Source organism: Medicago sativa, chromosome 2 (genome assembly GCF_051527215.1).
Source record: "Medicago sativa cultivar Bolivia chromosome 2, Bolivia_mono, whole genome shotgun sequence".
In the NCBI taxonomy this organism is placed as follows: Eukaryota; Viridiplantae; Streptophyta; class Magnoliopsida; order Fabales; family Fabaceae; genus Medicago; species Medicago sativa.
Window position 1 is genome coordinate 81305716 of NC_140750.1, and position 15997 is coordinate 81321712.

General features: G+C 33.7%; 1 protein-coding gene across 5 annotated transcripts; it reads right to left on the reverse strand.

The window, feature by feature from the left end:
* Positions 1-2091: 2091 nt before the first annotated feature.
* On the reverse strand, positions 2092-15017 carry LOC146951397 (pleiotropic drug resistance protein 1-like). 5 transcript variants are annotated; one of them, XM_085747363.1, is made up of 25 exons: positions 14801-15017; positions 14447-14495; positions 13580-13906; positions 11369-11420; positions 9471-9661; positions 8538-8927; positions 8316-8436; positions 8017-8190; positions 7685-7844; positions 7518-7594; positions 7381-7434; positions 6396-7070; positions 5997-6313; positions 5724-5884; positions 5490-5593; positions 5166-5397; positions 4942-5066; positions 4502-4834; positions 4130-4420; positions 3937-4020; positions 3705-3838; positions 3370-3597; positions 3077-3248; positions 2693-2947; positions 2092-2601 (listed from the first exon to the last, which is right to left on the reverse strand). In XM_085747363.1, exons 6-25 carry the CDS (start codon positions 8861-8863, stop codon positions 2338-2340), a joined length of 4287 nt encoding a protein of 1428 aa, XP_085603489.1. In that variant the 5' UTR covers positions 8864-8927; positions 9471-9661; positions 11369-11420; positions 13580-13906; positions 14447-14495; positions 14801-15017; the 3' UTR covers positions 2092-2337. The 5 variants fall into 5 exon arrangements, with proteins under 5 accessions (XP_085603489.1, XP_085603488.1, XP_085603487.1 ...); XM_085747362.1 differs by lacking the exon at positions 14447-14495; XM_085747361.1 differs by lacking the exons at positions 11369-11420; positions 14447-14495.
* Positions 15018-15997: the final 980 nt, after the last annotated feature.

Here is a 15997-nt window from a genome sequence, read left to right on the forward strand (position 1 = left end):
AAAGTGCTTATAAAATTTCTTGAAATATACTCTAATTGAAGATGTCCTTAACATGTTAACTAAACGTTTCTAACATTTGAAAGACCAAAATTTCAGTCCCTGCAACAATTTAGAAGACTGGAATGGTGATTTGCTCTTATTTTTGGTATTTCACAAATTATATGTTAAAAAATATATGGATTTGATATTTTTACAAAAAGAAAATATGAATTTAATATGACACACAATAGGTGTGGAAAAAATTACATTATAAACCAGTCATAAATTGTGATATCGTTAAGAAGTTTGATTTTAATCAAAACTACCTTAAAAATCATGTGACTCTAAGGTCACGGCGCAACTGGTAAAGTTGTTGTCATGTGACTGTAAGGTCACGGGTGAGTTCAAGTCCTGGAAGCAGCCTCTTGTGTAAAAACAGGGTAAGGCTGCGTACAATACACCAAATGGTGGGACCCCTTCCCGGACCCTGCGTATGCGGGAGTTTCAGTGCACCGAGTTGCCCTTTTTTTACCTTAAAAATCATGCATTATATGATTTAGTTTTTAAGGGATTTATGATTATTAGTTGACAATGAAATAAAATTTACACAAAGCACAATGTGAATATGAGCTACCATTTTGCTAAGTTACAATAACTTTTCTTTGTTAGAACAACATCTTAGGTATAAAATAATCAAGATGTGAAGAAACAAAGGGATATAAACACAATATTTGGTAACGAAGTTCGACCAATTATGTTTATATCTCGGACTGACCAATTGGAGAGTAATTGCAATTCCTTTTTATTATTTAAAGTTTAGGGTTTACGTTGTACACCTTGTATTTAAATAGCACGGTTCACATTATGTTATCCCCTTCCCACTTAAAGCGACCTTTCCACTTATCCGTAACTATGAGTCATACAACTTTTGCATAACATAATAAGACTTGGCGCAACTGGTAAAGTTGTTGTCATGTGACTGTAAGGTCACGGGTTCAAGTCCTGGAAACAGTCTCTTGTGTAAAAACAGGGTAAGGCTGCGTACAATACACCAAATGGTGGGACTCCTTCCCGGACCTTGTGTATGCAGGAGCTTCAGTGCACCGGGTTGCCCTTTTTTTTACCTTAAAAATCATGCATTATATGATTTAGTTTTTAAGGGATTTATGATTATTAGTTGACAGACAATGAAATAAAATTTACACAAAGCACAATGTGAATATGAGCTACCATTTTGCTAAGTTACAATAACTTTTCTTTGTTAGAACAACATAGGCTGCGTACAATACACCAAATGGTGGGACCCCTTCCCGGACCTTGTGTATGCAGGAGCTTCAGTGCACCGGGTTGCCCTTTTTTTTACCTTAAAAATCATGCATTATATGATTTAGTTTTTAAGGGATTTATGATTATTAGTTGACAGACAATGAAATAAAATTTACACAAAGCACAATGTGAATATGAGCTACCATTTTGCTAAGTTACAATAACATTTCTTTGTTAGAACAACATCTTAGGTAAATCAAGATGTGAAGAAACAAAGGGATATAAACACAATATTTGGTAACGAAGTTCGACCAATTGTGTTTATATCTCGGACTGACCAATTGGAGAGTAATTGCAATTCCTTTTTATTATTTAAAGTTTAGGGTTTACATTGTACATCTTGTATTTAAATAGCACGGTTCACATTATGTTATCCCCTTCCCACTTAAAACAATTCATTTCGCTTGACCGACCTTTCCACTTATCCGTAACTATGAGTCATACAACTTTTGCATAACATAATAAGACTAGTAAAGCAACATGAAGAAAACCAAAATGCGCAAGTCCAAAAGTTACAGTTACCTTCATTACAAAACAATTATGTATATGACACCCAATTTTCAAGCAACATGCTTCCATTAACAAAACTTCTTCATTGAGGAAGAACTCTGCATACACAGTGTACTTCAAATTGAAGAGGCTGAATTTAATATTCCAGCATTGACTCACAGGACATATTTGACAGTTGATGCAAATAACTTCTTGTATGCAAATTCAGTATTAAGTGGAACAATATCAATTATCAAGGAACTTAGAATTAAGAACTCAAAAATGTGCATAAAAGGCTGGCCTCAAAAAATACATTACATTTCATTGATGATCAAAATGATAATACAAAAGTATTGTCTTATTCAAATTCAAATGCTTGTACATTTATAAAGGAAACTTTAAATTGTGTCAAACAAAGGGGAAATAAATTTCCTAAGAAACTACGGCATGGGATATAGATACAGGTATTAGACAAGCTAGGAAAAATTGGGGAGGGAAAATAAAAAATAAAAAGAATCTTTCTTGTTGGAGAAAGAGTGAAAACTATCTCTTTTGGAAGTTAAAGGACTTGATTGCAACAGCGAAAATAAAGGCAAAGCCCACTGCGATTCCACCAACCACAAGTGCACACCATCCTATGAAGTCATGTTGGATACCAAAAAAGTCGTCAAGGAAAGTTTTCACATCTTTTCCACCTTCGGTCGACATAACAGTAGTTATATCTCCAAATTGAGATGCAACCAATCCATAGATGGTCCATGCAACTGGACATGCCCAATAGTACCATCTCCACCATATTGGAATGCTCTGTTATCAAAAGGCAAGAAAATGGTTAGGATACATCTAACATACATCCACTGAAACAGTCTTTCACAATGTACTATATACTAATACTTACAGGTCTTGGGACGACAAATCCTGAAAAGAGATTCCAAATTGCATAAAATGCAGCAGCCACAATAGAAGCAACATGGTGATTTGGTGTCACTGCCACAGCCATCATACCATAGAAGGTGAAGTAGAGCAATGTGAAGTACATGAAGAATAGATACCACAAGAATTTCTCTGCGGTCCAGTCAAATCCGATCATGGCATAGACTATAGCTCCATATGTCACGGCTTGAGCAAAGACATAAGGTAACTCTACCAAAATCTGTAATAAAGAGGGAGTTGTTAATATGAGAATTTTCAGTTTGCAAACTAAATTAATAGTAGTAGTAGTAGTAGTAGTAGTTATAATAATAATAATAATGTCAGTAGATTAAACAATGATAATAGTTACCTGTGAAAATGCATAGGGTAAGGCAGAGTACATTCCAGCAGCTTTTTCTCTATAAAATACAGTTCTTTCCACTGCAACCACGGGCTGCACGGAAGAAGAATTCTGTACTCCAAGGAAGAGGACAGCGGTATACATTGAACCAACAGCGTTCAGAAGGTCTTGTCTACTTGAGCTGCAAGTCACCAAAAGGAATTAGTATTCCAGCGTAGATAAACAGAGGGAGATGACAAAATATAATATTTTGTCAATATTATGAACTTATTTTTTAATTAAAAGTAGTTTGTTTGACTTACTGTTTTCCACCGAGGTCCCAGAACATTGTTCCAAACATCAAGCCTATGAATGCAGTGAAGAAAAACCTCACAGCAGTGTATGGCGGATTACGCCAATATGACCAACGTTGTTTCCATAAGCAGGCCTGGCATTGGACCAAGAAAGACTGCGAGAATTGAGTAGGGAAATGAAGATCCTTTGAACCAGGAGCAGGCACGCTAAGTTCTTGAATAAGTTGCTTGTTTCTCCTGAAGAGTCGAACCAAACAGTTTAAGCATGTTTCAAATCAAGAAAACAAACATGGCAGCAATAGCTACTATAGTTTATAGATTCATATCCATATGCATTAGTTTACCTATATAAATCTGATTTTTTGTACAAATCGGTAAAGTCAACACCCAAATTAAGTTCTTGTGCTGTAGTTGTAACTTCCAACATCCATGTTGCTGGGTTATATCCGTCTTTGATTTTACTAACTCCGTCAATGCTCTGGACAATGGAAGTTATTTGAAAACTTAAGTAACCAGTTACAATCAAGAAAGAGAGTCATTCACTTAAGGTATTATTAAACTAAAGTGGGATCCTACCTCGAAATACTTGATCAAATGAGAAGAATGACGACCCAGTGGTCCAACATATATTTCTTGTCCTCCACGCTTCATAAGGAATAGCTAGAAGTGCATATGGATAATGTCAGATTCAAGTCTAATGAAGAGGAAAAGAACTATAAAAGGAAGCTTCATTTGTCATTGATATTTATTATGACTATTCACTACATACCTCATCAAATGCTTCAAATATGTCAATGCTAGGTTGATGGATGGTACACACAACTGTTCTTCCCGTGTCCACTGTGTTCCTTACAGTTCTCATAACAATTGCGGCCGCTCTAGCATCTAAACCAGAAGTAGGCTCATCCATGAAAATTATAGATGGATTAGCCACAAGTTCGACTGCAATGGTCAGTCTCTTGCGCTGTTCAGTTGAGAGACCACTCACACCAGGCAAACCAACTAGAGAGTTCCTCAACGAGTTCAGCTCCACTAGATCCATGACTTCATCAATAAACATCTGCAACCATTTGTAATGTTCATTAAGTAAGGTAAAGGAATGTAAACAAAGCCATGCCGAATAATGCACGTACTAACTAACCTTTCTGGTGCTGGAATCAACTCCTGAAGGTAAACGAAGCCACGCCGAATAAAGCAAGGACTCATAAACTGTAACATGAGGTGAATGGATATCATTCTGCTCACAGTAGCCGGAGATTCTAGCAAATGTTTCTTGCTTTTTAGGATACCCAGAAACCTTGATGTCTCCATCAATATATCCACCTGTTTTCCTACCAGCCAGAACATCCATCAGAGTTGTTTTACCAGCTCCACTTACACCCATCAAAGCCGTGAGTACACCAGGCCTGAATGCGCCACTAACACCCTTCAAAAGCACTAATCTGTCCTCTGTAACACCTTGCTCCTTCATTTCCTGCCAGTTGAAATACAAATCATGTGAGAAAAGCCATTTTTGTCTGAGAAAATATGAATTGTTATAGATATCTAAAAGCTGAACATATCGCTTTGTGCGAGTCTTACCGCTGGCATGTCAACAGAGTATACAATATCATCAAAAGTGATGGAATGTGGTTCAAATGGAAGAACCATTCCCTTTTTCTTTCCTTGGCTGGATTCCGTAACAGAATCTCTTCTACCAGAACTTTCTGAAAGGCAATAGGAAAAATGTTCAGCTACTAAACTATATGATAAAGTACAATATGTTTGCCTTCATGAGTGATATGCATATAATCAGGAAAGCTCACCAATACGTGGTAATTCAACTTCTTGTACGGTAGATGAATCATCTTCTGAATCTTCTTCAGTTATTGTTGCACTAGGCTTATCAAATGGGCCTAGTACAGCGAGAGCCACACCAAACGCCGCGTTGAAAAGGAACACAAATCCAACCAATCCCCCAACGCCTATCCAATACCAATATGCATGTGGGAAGAACCCTCGGGTATCGAGATAATTTTTTCCCAAATTAAAAGTAGCCTATAATTAAGTATATAAAATAAATCAGGCTTGTAAATTTCTCGAACAAAAGTAGATGAATTATAAAGTTGCAAGCAAGCTCAAGAAATTACATTGTGCCAACTGTTCGCAAGAAATTCATTGGCCATCAAAGCATTCTGCCCGTACATCATAGGTGAGATCCAATAACCCCAAATCCACCAGCTTTTGATATCCTCTGTTACATTAGCGATAAAATGTAAGAAACATTAATTAGCCAAGGTTTCGTTTCCTTACAAAAAATTAAACTTAACAACATTTTTATCTTTTTTTTGTTAAAATTAAACGTGTTGGTTATTTTTACTTACTTCTTGAGAGAATGAAGCCACCCAATGCAAAAAGTGTGAGAACTGCAAAGGACCCAAATGTATTGGCAACAATCATGTTTCTGCCCAGGGATGCGATGGCTCGGAACAATCCTGAAGCCATCTGACTCATGAAAAACAACACAAGGAACTGCTTGAACATCCTGCCTAAAATTCAAGACCTCACATCATTAGTAACATACAAATGCAAACTAGATAGTAGAACTGACATTCAATACTACATGCTCCAAACAGAATAAAAGCAACTTCTTTCACCTCCCAACATTTGGATCAAATCCAATAACATAGTAGGTAAGAAACACCCAGAGAGAAACTTCCACTAATGAGACGGGAATCTTGAGAATCCATGAAGGAATAGCATATGCCCATGAGGGATAAAATAGAAGGTCTCGTTGCTTGTAGTAAACAGGAAGCTTAGCAATGGTCATAGAAATCTCAGACATTCCATTAAACATCATCGTTACTAGTGTGAAAAACAAAGCACCGGCATAAACACCCGCATCATCCTGATCATCGCGATGCATCTCAGTCCGAAAAAACAGTGTCATTGCTATCAATGCCATGATGAAAAGCTGAAAAACAAAGCATGAAGAGAAAACCGTTATGTCACAGAAAATCATGGTCATGAATGTATAAATGAAAAAGATTCCAAACCTGAGTTAGCTTGAAGATGTAAACAAATGAATTCCTGTTCATGAGCAAATACTCTCTTGAGAAGTTAGCCTTTAAAAGCTCCGTCTTGTTGAGACCATACTCTTTGGTGGTCAAAGCAGCTGGATGGCTCTTCGTCTTGTCAAATGGTACGGAAAGCTCCTCAGCAAGTTCCCTACCAATATGGAATGATTGAAATGCCTCAGCAAATTGAGTAACAGTTACATATCGGTATGGTTGATCTCTGCACACCCAGTACTGTGCTTGATCCTTTTTTGATGTTACTTCTTGAAGAAAATCAGCAACACCTTTCCTTTCAGGACATTTGAAACCCATAGATTCGAAAAAGTCGAGAACATATTCGCGGGGGCCATGGTATACAACTTGGCCATCAGAGATTAAGATAATGTCATCAAAAAGATCATAAGTCTCAGGTGCTGGCTGGAGCAGTGATATAACTGCAGTGCCATTCATAATGTGAACATATTGCCTCAGGGAGCTCACAATCTGAAAAGTTGTGGAACTGTCCAGCCCAGTAGAAATTTCATCCATGAACAATGCATTGGCTGGTCCAACCAACATCTCTCCTGTGGTAACACGCTTCCTTTGTCCTCCGGAGATACCACGCAACATTTCATCCCCTACCATGGTATCAGCACATATATCCAACCCCAAAATCTGCAAAATTGTACACATAAAACTTAATACATTTGACTTATAAGAAAATTCAGTGTATGACATGAATCATAACTTTATAGTGGTAGGCAAGACATGATAGACCCTATTCAAGGACAATGTTAATTGGAAGCAAGCAACCAATCAAAAAATGCAATATTAGTTTAATTTTGACACACTGTCAGCGCAAGAAGTTTCACATTGTTAGCAAATCACAATCAATCATATGTATCTTTCTAAAGGTACTTATGTTTAAAGTCAAACACTTTTATTGATCTGACAACTAATTAATTGAGCTGTATTTTAGTATTACCTTAAGTACATAATCTGTTGATATGCTTGATTCCTGACCTTCAGTTGCAATTGCCTATTATATTAAAATACAATTAGATATGCAAATACATTATAGTATATCCAATTACTATTGATATTATCTTATTTAATGTATACCTTCATGTAGACATCAATATCTGGGTCAGGCTTGATATTTGCTGCCTTCTCTCTTCTAGAAAGCTCAGATAGCATGTCTGTGGATCACAAAAACAGTAATAAGTCAAGCTTTAGCCACATGGCAAATTAGATTTTGAAAACAATAATATGGTGGTAAATTGACTCACCGTAACGAGATCCAACTCCTTGGCACCTTGCTGAGAAAGCTAAGGTTTCCCTCACAGTCATTTCTCCAATGTGAACATCATGCTGGCTGATATAAGCAGCAGTTCTTTGAGGTACAAACTCATTCAGTCCGTGTCCGTTGTAGGTCACATTCCCAGATAGCTATTTAAATTAAACACTGGTATCAAAATTATGTAATTTTAAATATTAAGTTTACTCTTTTTGCTAGCCGACCCCACTTAGTGGGATAAGGCTTGGTTGTTGGTTGTTGTTGTACTCTTTTTGCTAAAAATGAATTATATAGATGACATTAAAGGGAGGTCTGATTATTCACCTGAAGACTTGAATCAAGCTTTCCTGATAAAGCTAAAAGGAGTGTGGTCTTTCCTGAACCAGGAGGACCTAAAAGTAATGTCATCCTACGAGGTTTAATAATTCCACTAACATCTTTAAGAATTGCCACATGCCTCTTTTTGGTTGGGATGATATGAAGAAAATTCAATACACCCTGAAACGAAAAAAAGATTATATATTTTTTTTACTTGTGAGACTTAACTGCAAAAACAAAACAGATAAAAAAAAACAGAGAAAAGTCTTCAGCATCAATTTTCAGGTTCTGATATCTATCCCTACCTCTACAACATTAGTAGCAGCGTTAATGAAACTAGGCAAAGCTCGACTTCCAACAAAAGCTTCAGCATCAATTTTCAGGTTCTGGTATCGAACTTCAATTGTTGGAATATCAAGTCCAACTCTATAATGAGAAGAAAAAACACAAAACATGTTGAGTTATGAGAGAAATTAGATCAAAAGAAAACAATGAAGCAAAAAAAGTACATTTTCTATAATAGTTACCTATCAACTCTTTCCTTGACCTTCAACAGAAACCTTTCATTATCCTCTTCAGCAACCTTAACCAATCTCTCCAAAAGTTTCTGCTTTTCTTGAAAAGCAAGATCACCAACATCAACTTCATGAGCTGCACCATGAGAAGCTGTCAACAAACCTTTTCTCAAACGATTATAAGTAGGTAGTTTTTCAAGTGCAGCCCATTTGAGAGCTTCTTCATCATCTTCTTCACGTGATGATTTAGAGAAAACCTCAACTCCACTCTGTCTCCAAACAGTTGAACTTCTTGCTCTTAAACTATTAGTAGCTCTGTATATATCAGTCCCTTCCATTTTTGCTGTTGTTCAACAGCTTCAACACAAGCTTGTGTTTCTTATTTTTCTTTTCAAGGCAATACTGTTATTATGAATTGAACCAAAACAATAAACTAAATGGAGTGTCGAATAAAATGTAAGAATCAAAGAATGATGAAAGGAAAAATCTTGTTGTATTGATGTTTCTTTGTGGCAAAGGAAATGAATAAACTGAATATGGAATGAGAAAACATGTTTGTATTTATACCTTTGATGCCAAAGAAGTGGCGGCTATGTAGGATCAAATGTTGAAATTTTCGTGTTTTTTTAGTAATAAAAAAAATTACTAGAAGGGACAGGAGAGAAATATATGTCAAATGGTCAAATAATGAAGGAGGACTAGACTAGGCATCTTGGTTGGCCATCATGAGGAAACTTCGTCCTACAAGTTAAGGTGTAATATATTTTCCATAGATATTATAGGACTAAAAACAGACGGTCAAGGCACTCATTGATATTATACAGCAAAAATAATACAGAAATAAAAACAATAAATACTAATAAGAATCAAAGAAAAAACAAGAGATTTAATCATGGCTATTAAGCACCTTCTTCGTAGAGAGTAGGAGGTTAGTTTACGACATACTTTGTGTGAGGGTAACGCTGCAGCTGATTTTTTAGCCAAAAAGGGTGCTCTTAGTGATAGTAGCCTTGTTATTTTGAATGAAACCCCTCCTGATATGGCCTCTGTCCTCTTAGCAGATGCCATGGGTGTTGAGTTTGTTCGACCCTAGTATGGGTTTTTTTTAGCTTTTTTTATTCCTTTTTTGTTTTTCCCTTTTGTTACCAAAAAAAGAAAAAACAAGAGAATAAAATTCCAGCTCTAAAAAAAAAAAAAGAATAACATTTCAATAAAAAAAAATGGTAGTTAGGAATCAACCAAAATTATCTAAGCAGCGATGTCATTCGCTTACATTTTTTTTTTTGGTGCACATTTCTTTTCATGTTTCAAAAAACATAATGTTTGAAAAGTTGGAATTTCACAAGTTTACTGTTTTATAGTCCTCACTTCCAAAATATTGACAACTAGAACATTTGACTCGTATATATATTTTTTGGTCCAAACATATTTTTTTGACCCAAAAAAAATCAGTAATTTGATAATTTTTTTTAGGGTTAATAGTGTTTTACCCCCTGTAAAATAGGGTACTTTTGGTTTTGCCCCCCGTAAAAAATTTCTTTTAGATTTGGTCCTTGTAAAATAAAGATTCCCCCTAAACTATGTGACTCACCAGAATCTCCTACGTGGCGCTGACATGGATTTTTGTTTTAAATTTTAATTTTTTTTTTGTTAGCCATGTGTATTAATGATTATCCACATCATATTTCATTAAATAAAATATGAAAATTAATTTTCAAAAAGGATAAAAAAAACGAATTAATTAGGAAAAAATCAATTTTTTTTAAATTAAGAAAAAATTATAAAAAATCCCAAATTTAATATATTTTGAAATTTTCGAAAATGTATAAAAAAAAATCTAAAAAGATTCTAAAAAATCCAAATATAAATTAAAATTAAAAAAATCGAAAAATACAATATTATCTAATTTTTTATTTTTAAAACTAAGTTCCAGAATTTTTTTTTTAAAATCTTCCTAATTTTGGAAAAATAATGATTTATATTTATTTTTCGAAAAAGATTTCATAACAATTCAGGAATAAAAGTTTCGAAAAAATATCTGAATTCTTTTCTAAATTTAAATTTTTTTTAAAAAAAACTGAAATTAAGATTTTGATTTGAATTAAAAAAAAATTATATTCAGATTTTAGAAAATTTTCAAAATTCTGGAATAATATTTCGAGATTTTATAAATATTCAAGAATAAACTTTCCGCAAAAAAAATCTGAATTTTTTCTAATTTTAAAATTTTCAAAAAAAATCTGAAGTTAAGATTTTAAAAATTAAAATTAAATCGAATTTTTTCAGATTATATGATTTTCGAAATTCTATATTTCATATTTTAATTGGAATTTTTAAAAAAATATATCCAGAATTTTATTTTTGTAGAAAAAATAAAAAATCTTTTTTAATTCTAAAAAATCAAAATTTTTATAATATCGAAATTTTTTTATTTTGAAAATTAAATTCCAGAATTTAAAAAAAAATTAGAACTTTTTTCTATTTTTTTAATTTCAAAAAAAATCTAAATATTTTTTATGATTATTTTTAATTTTTGAAACAAAATCTGAATATTTTTTCGTTTTTTTAAATTTAAAAAAATTTTAATTTTATTTTTCTGACTTTCTAAAATTTTGAAAATTATTTCTTATCTTTTCGTTTTTTTAAATTTAATTTTTTTATTATTTTTAAAAAAATGAAGAATAAATTTAATTTATTTTTTTTTTTATTTCTTATCTTTTCTTATCTTTTCACGCGTGGCAAGCAAAAAAAAAAATGAAGAATAAAAAGAAAAAGCCACGTAAGTGGCACATCAAAGATTTTGCTGAGTCAATGGGCATAGGGGGTAAATCTGAAGAAATCACCTTTTATTTTTCACTCAAATAAATTAATGGGCTTGATGTGCCTCCTTTCTTACTGTAAAATAGAAACAGAAGTGAAAATCTTAAAGCAAGAGAAAAAATTTAACGTAGAATATGTAACTATTCTGCAAAAATAATTTATGTGCATTCTATATACTATTGCAGTCTTACACCAAAAAGTTATTTATTTGCAGGATTAGGTGCACCATCACGAAGGCCTAAAGGTCCAAATTGTTGGATAAGCGTTTATCCTAAGCGCATGCATAGTAGTCAATTGCGGATTGCGGCGCGTAGCGGCCGACCCCAAAAATGCTATAGTGGAATAGCGCATAGCGCTATGACCACTATTTGATAACTTTTTTTGACAAATTAAGTAAATAATACTCTAAATTATAAACAAACATATCTAATAACTTTTTTTGACAAATTAAGTAAATAATACTATAAATTATAAACAAACATATCTACATTTGTCTTCTAAACTTGTGCCTTAAGGGCACAAGTTAACATTTCCCTTTATTTAATACTCCCTCCGTTTCAAAATGAGTGTCACTTTAGCCAAAAAAAATTGTTTCAAAATGAATGTCACTTTCAGTTTTCAATGCAATAATAACTTTTTCTTTTGAATTGTACCCTCCAATTAATACTCTGCACACTACTTCCAAAGTATTACACCCTCTGGTCACTATTATAAGCAAAAATCAACATTTTAGATTCATTCATTAAATGATGTATGTGGTCTACAATAAAGACCATATACATCATTTAATGAATGTATTTAAAATGTTGATTTTTGCTTATAATAGTGACCGGATGGTGTACTTTTCAAACTAACTAATAGTTAATAAGGATAATTTGGTAAAATAATCATTCTCTTTCTTTTAATCATTGCATTTCTTAATATGTGTGTAAACACCTAAAACGACCCTCATTTTGAAACAGAGGGAGTATAAAATAAAATATAATATTCAAATCTCATGAAACATTCATAAATCATACAAAACACCCAAATCTTATGAAGCTTTTACTCATGAATCATTAATAGATCATACAAAACACCCAAATCTTATGAAAGTTTTAAAGTCTCTAACATAGTATCGAAAGTCTTAATCAAAATTCAACATGGTAGTCAATCTCGGATAGCGGTGCGTAGAGGCCGACCTCAAAAGTGGGATAACGGGTTAGCGTATAGTGGTATGACAAATAGTGGTCACCGATATTTGATTATTTTCGAACAAATTACATGAATAATGTTATAAAATATAAACAAACTTACATATTTCTAAAAAAAACTTATATTTAATATAAAATTAATTATAACACTCAAATCTCATGAGACATTCATAAATCAATATGCCAAAAATCAAAAGATAGAGGAAAAAATAAAAATAAAAATCATAAAACAAGAGAAACCATAAAACAGAGGAAGAAAAAAAAGAACAAAGAAACCATACAACAGAGTCAATTTGGTTTTAAAAATCCCAAAAATGCCCTAAAATAAATTTAGAAATTTGGAAACCATACAAAATATTTTAAAAATAGTGTCAATTTAAAAATATTTCAACTAAAATTAAATAGCGGCTGAAGCGGTCGCTATAGCGCTGCTATCTAATTCCGCACCGCTACGACAATTAGCGTAGCAGTTCGTTGCCGCTACGCTACGCGTGGCCGCTATCGACTACTATGAGCGCATGTATAAGTTATTTTTATAACAAAATATAAAATAAATGTAAACATGGCAGTAAACATGACAGACATCATACGATGAATGTTTCAAAAATTGTTAACTAATTAATCAAGAAAATCACAGTTGTGGATGCGCCAGTGAAGCAGAATCACAAGAACCGGCAAAGCTCCTGAATAAATAAAGAACACAAAAAACGATTCACATTTTTGTTTTGTTTTGAGAAAGTAAAATATTATTAGCCCTTCTTTAGCGTGAAAGGTGGTAAAGATGGATAGAAAAAACAATCTGTGATCACAACAACAATACAAGAGGAAACAATCAGCAGCCTAACAAGTAAAGAACACAAAAGTCCTGGAAAACAAATACCCTCTAAATGCCAAAACCCCGTACCGCACACACCCACAAGAAAACCCAATTATCACACAGCTTGCTACAGAACCTATCCTCCTCCATAGACTACTAGAGACACGAACTTTCACATTAATTCTAGAAATGCATCGTAGGCTTCAAGGAAGAGAAAAACAAACCTGGTGGACTGAACGGTGATCGTCAAGCATCATAGTTTTCTTGTCATGTCTGAACAGAACCTTCAACAAACTATTGGATGTTTGAGAACTCATACTAAACTTGCGATTTGATAAAGATTCATAACACTTCATAGCTTTCATAGCTTCCTTAGGCTGACCCTCATTAAAAAGCCAGTCCATAAATGTTGCATTCAAAATACTGTCATAAGACTTTGGACAGTGCTACTTAAGGTCGTCAAAGAGCATGCTTGCTTTATATAAATCTCCAACTTTAAGTAAACCGAAGTACACCAGTGTCCCCCCTCTTGAGGTACACCCTCCCAGATTCTTCACAAAAAAAAAAAAAAAATCAAAATAAAATAAAAAGACAAGCAGTTTTATACAAAAGTTAGGACAAATTACACTTACCTCCCCAAAAGTTTCACACATACACACCCCGCCTAGTTTTATAGTGGACAATAACCACCCCTAAGATCTCTTAAATCAATAGAAACCTCCCTTTCCAACTGAACACTGTTAGCTTTTCTGTTAAAACTAAAAGCACTAGTATTTTTTGTCTATTGATGAAAACAGTATTTCTTCATTAAACTAGCTAATATTCCTGCCATTGTTGGAAGCTTTACAAATATTTATTTATTTTTGTGATAGATGACACACTCCATCCCTCACTTAAACATAAGTTTGTTGATAAAATTAAAGCTTTCTCTTTTAATCTGTCATTGTTGATTTGTCTGAACTGGAACTACCTCTAAAACCAATAAATACTACAAACCTGAATATTACTAAAACCTTTAAACCAGAAAATAAATAAATGCTATTAATTCAATATATGCATCGTAGGTTTCTTCAAGGTAGAGAAAAACAAACCTGATCCACTAAATGGTGAATCGGAGTTGACATCCATGACAGCTACAAGCTGTCCAGCATAAGCCATTTTAACTTTATGGAATTTGGGAGCAAATAGAATGTTCCTCTAAAGTTTCTTTAAATGACACATACACTCCATCTAGTTTTTTAGTGGACAATACCCACCCCTACGATCTCTTAAATAGATAGAAACCCCATTTGCAACTTAACACTGTTAGATTTTCTGTTAAAACTAAAACCAAAGACTATTTCTCCATTAAACTAGCTTATTGCTGCCATTAGTGAACACTCCATCCCTCTAATACAAATAAAAATAATAAAGTGCATTTGGTTGTTAGTTTATAAAAATGTTACCTAATTAATCAAGGAAATCACGGTCGAAGCAGATCACAGGAACGGGCAAAGCTCCGGTGACCGGAAATGATGGACAAGCATGAAGCAGTGAGTAACTCTGTCAACGTGAGGGAGAACAGATCTGAACGGATTGATGGCGGGTGAGGACGATGGTGGTTGAGAATGGAGGGAGCGCTGGTGAAGAAGATGGTGGTGTGGGGAGGAATAGAGAAAACGCAGAGAAAGAGAAAGAGAGAAGAGGAAGATGAGAGAGATGTTTCTGCTGAAAAACCAACAATGCCCTTACATTTTATTGAAAAACTACAAAAATGCCCTTGTATTTGTGCAAAAAATTATTCGTCTCTTACTCTCTTTATCATTTCTCATAAGAAATGATATTTGAACATTCATTTTGATAACTTCCGTAACAAATTTTTTTTGGCTAAAATGCATTTTTCCCTCTTTAATTTTCAAAAACTTGCAATTTTGGCTCCCTAAGTATGAAAACTACAATTTTGGCCCTTTAACTTTTAGCCCCATTGCACATTTCGTCCTTTTGGTCAATTTTGACCCGTCAACGTGTACGTGGCATGCCACGTGTGTAATTAAGTAATTAAAAAAATTTAAAAAAACAAAAAATCAATTTTTAAATTAAATAAATTAAAAAAGGAATTAAATAATCAGAAAATATAAATAAAAAAAAAGCCTATATGGATCTGAAGCCGATTTTCACAGCAAATTTCAACACTCAAATCAACTAAACATCATCCATTTTTTTGTTCTTAGAATTTGGACTCCATATGCGCTCAAGAACAAAAAGGGTTGTCAAAGACTCCTCTGCTTTCCTCTTCTTCTCATCACTCATGAGCTTTTTGGAAATTGTTGAAGAAGTAGTAGGAGATAGTACTTTCTTGACATGAGCTAAGGAACTCATTCAAAAGTATGCCCCTTCCTCCTACTTTTACCGTATCCTTCTTCAAAGTGCAGCAAAAACAGATATTAGAGAGCTTTCAAATTGAAATTGGAGAATTTCAGATGAAGGTCAATGGGTTAGACACACCGTAGAGAGCTGTTATTTGAAAACAAGAAATGGTTTTGAGAGGAGCTTCTTCCATATGTTCTTCTGGATCTCCTTCTTCGTCCTTCCGTTTGCATTTTTTAGATTTGCGTGCTTGGTGTTTGGAATAGTTTTTGAGTTGAATGCTAATTTGCGTACTC

What these genes read in the sequence shown, in the direction of transcription:
- LOC146951397 (XM_085747364.1), bottom strand. Translation starts at nt 8,863, where the DNA reads ATGGAAGGGACTGATATATACAGAGCTACTAATAGTTTAAGAGCAAGA. An exon ending in ATTTGATCAAGTATTTCGAG is followed by an intron (nt 3,839 to 3,936) that starts GTAGGATCCCAC and finishes TCCATTGTCCAG; the next exon opens with AGCATTGACGGAGTTAGTAA. An exon ending in AAAAAATCAGATTTATATAG is followed by an intron (nt 3,598 to 3,704) that starts GTAAACTAATGC and finishes TCGACTCTTCAG; the next exon opens with GAGAAACAAGCAACTTATTC.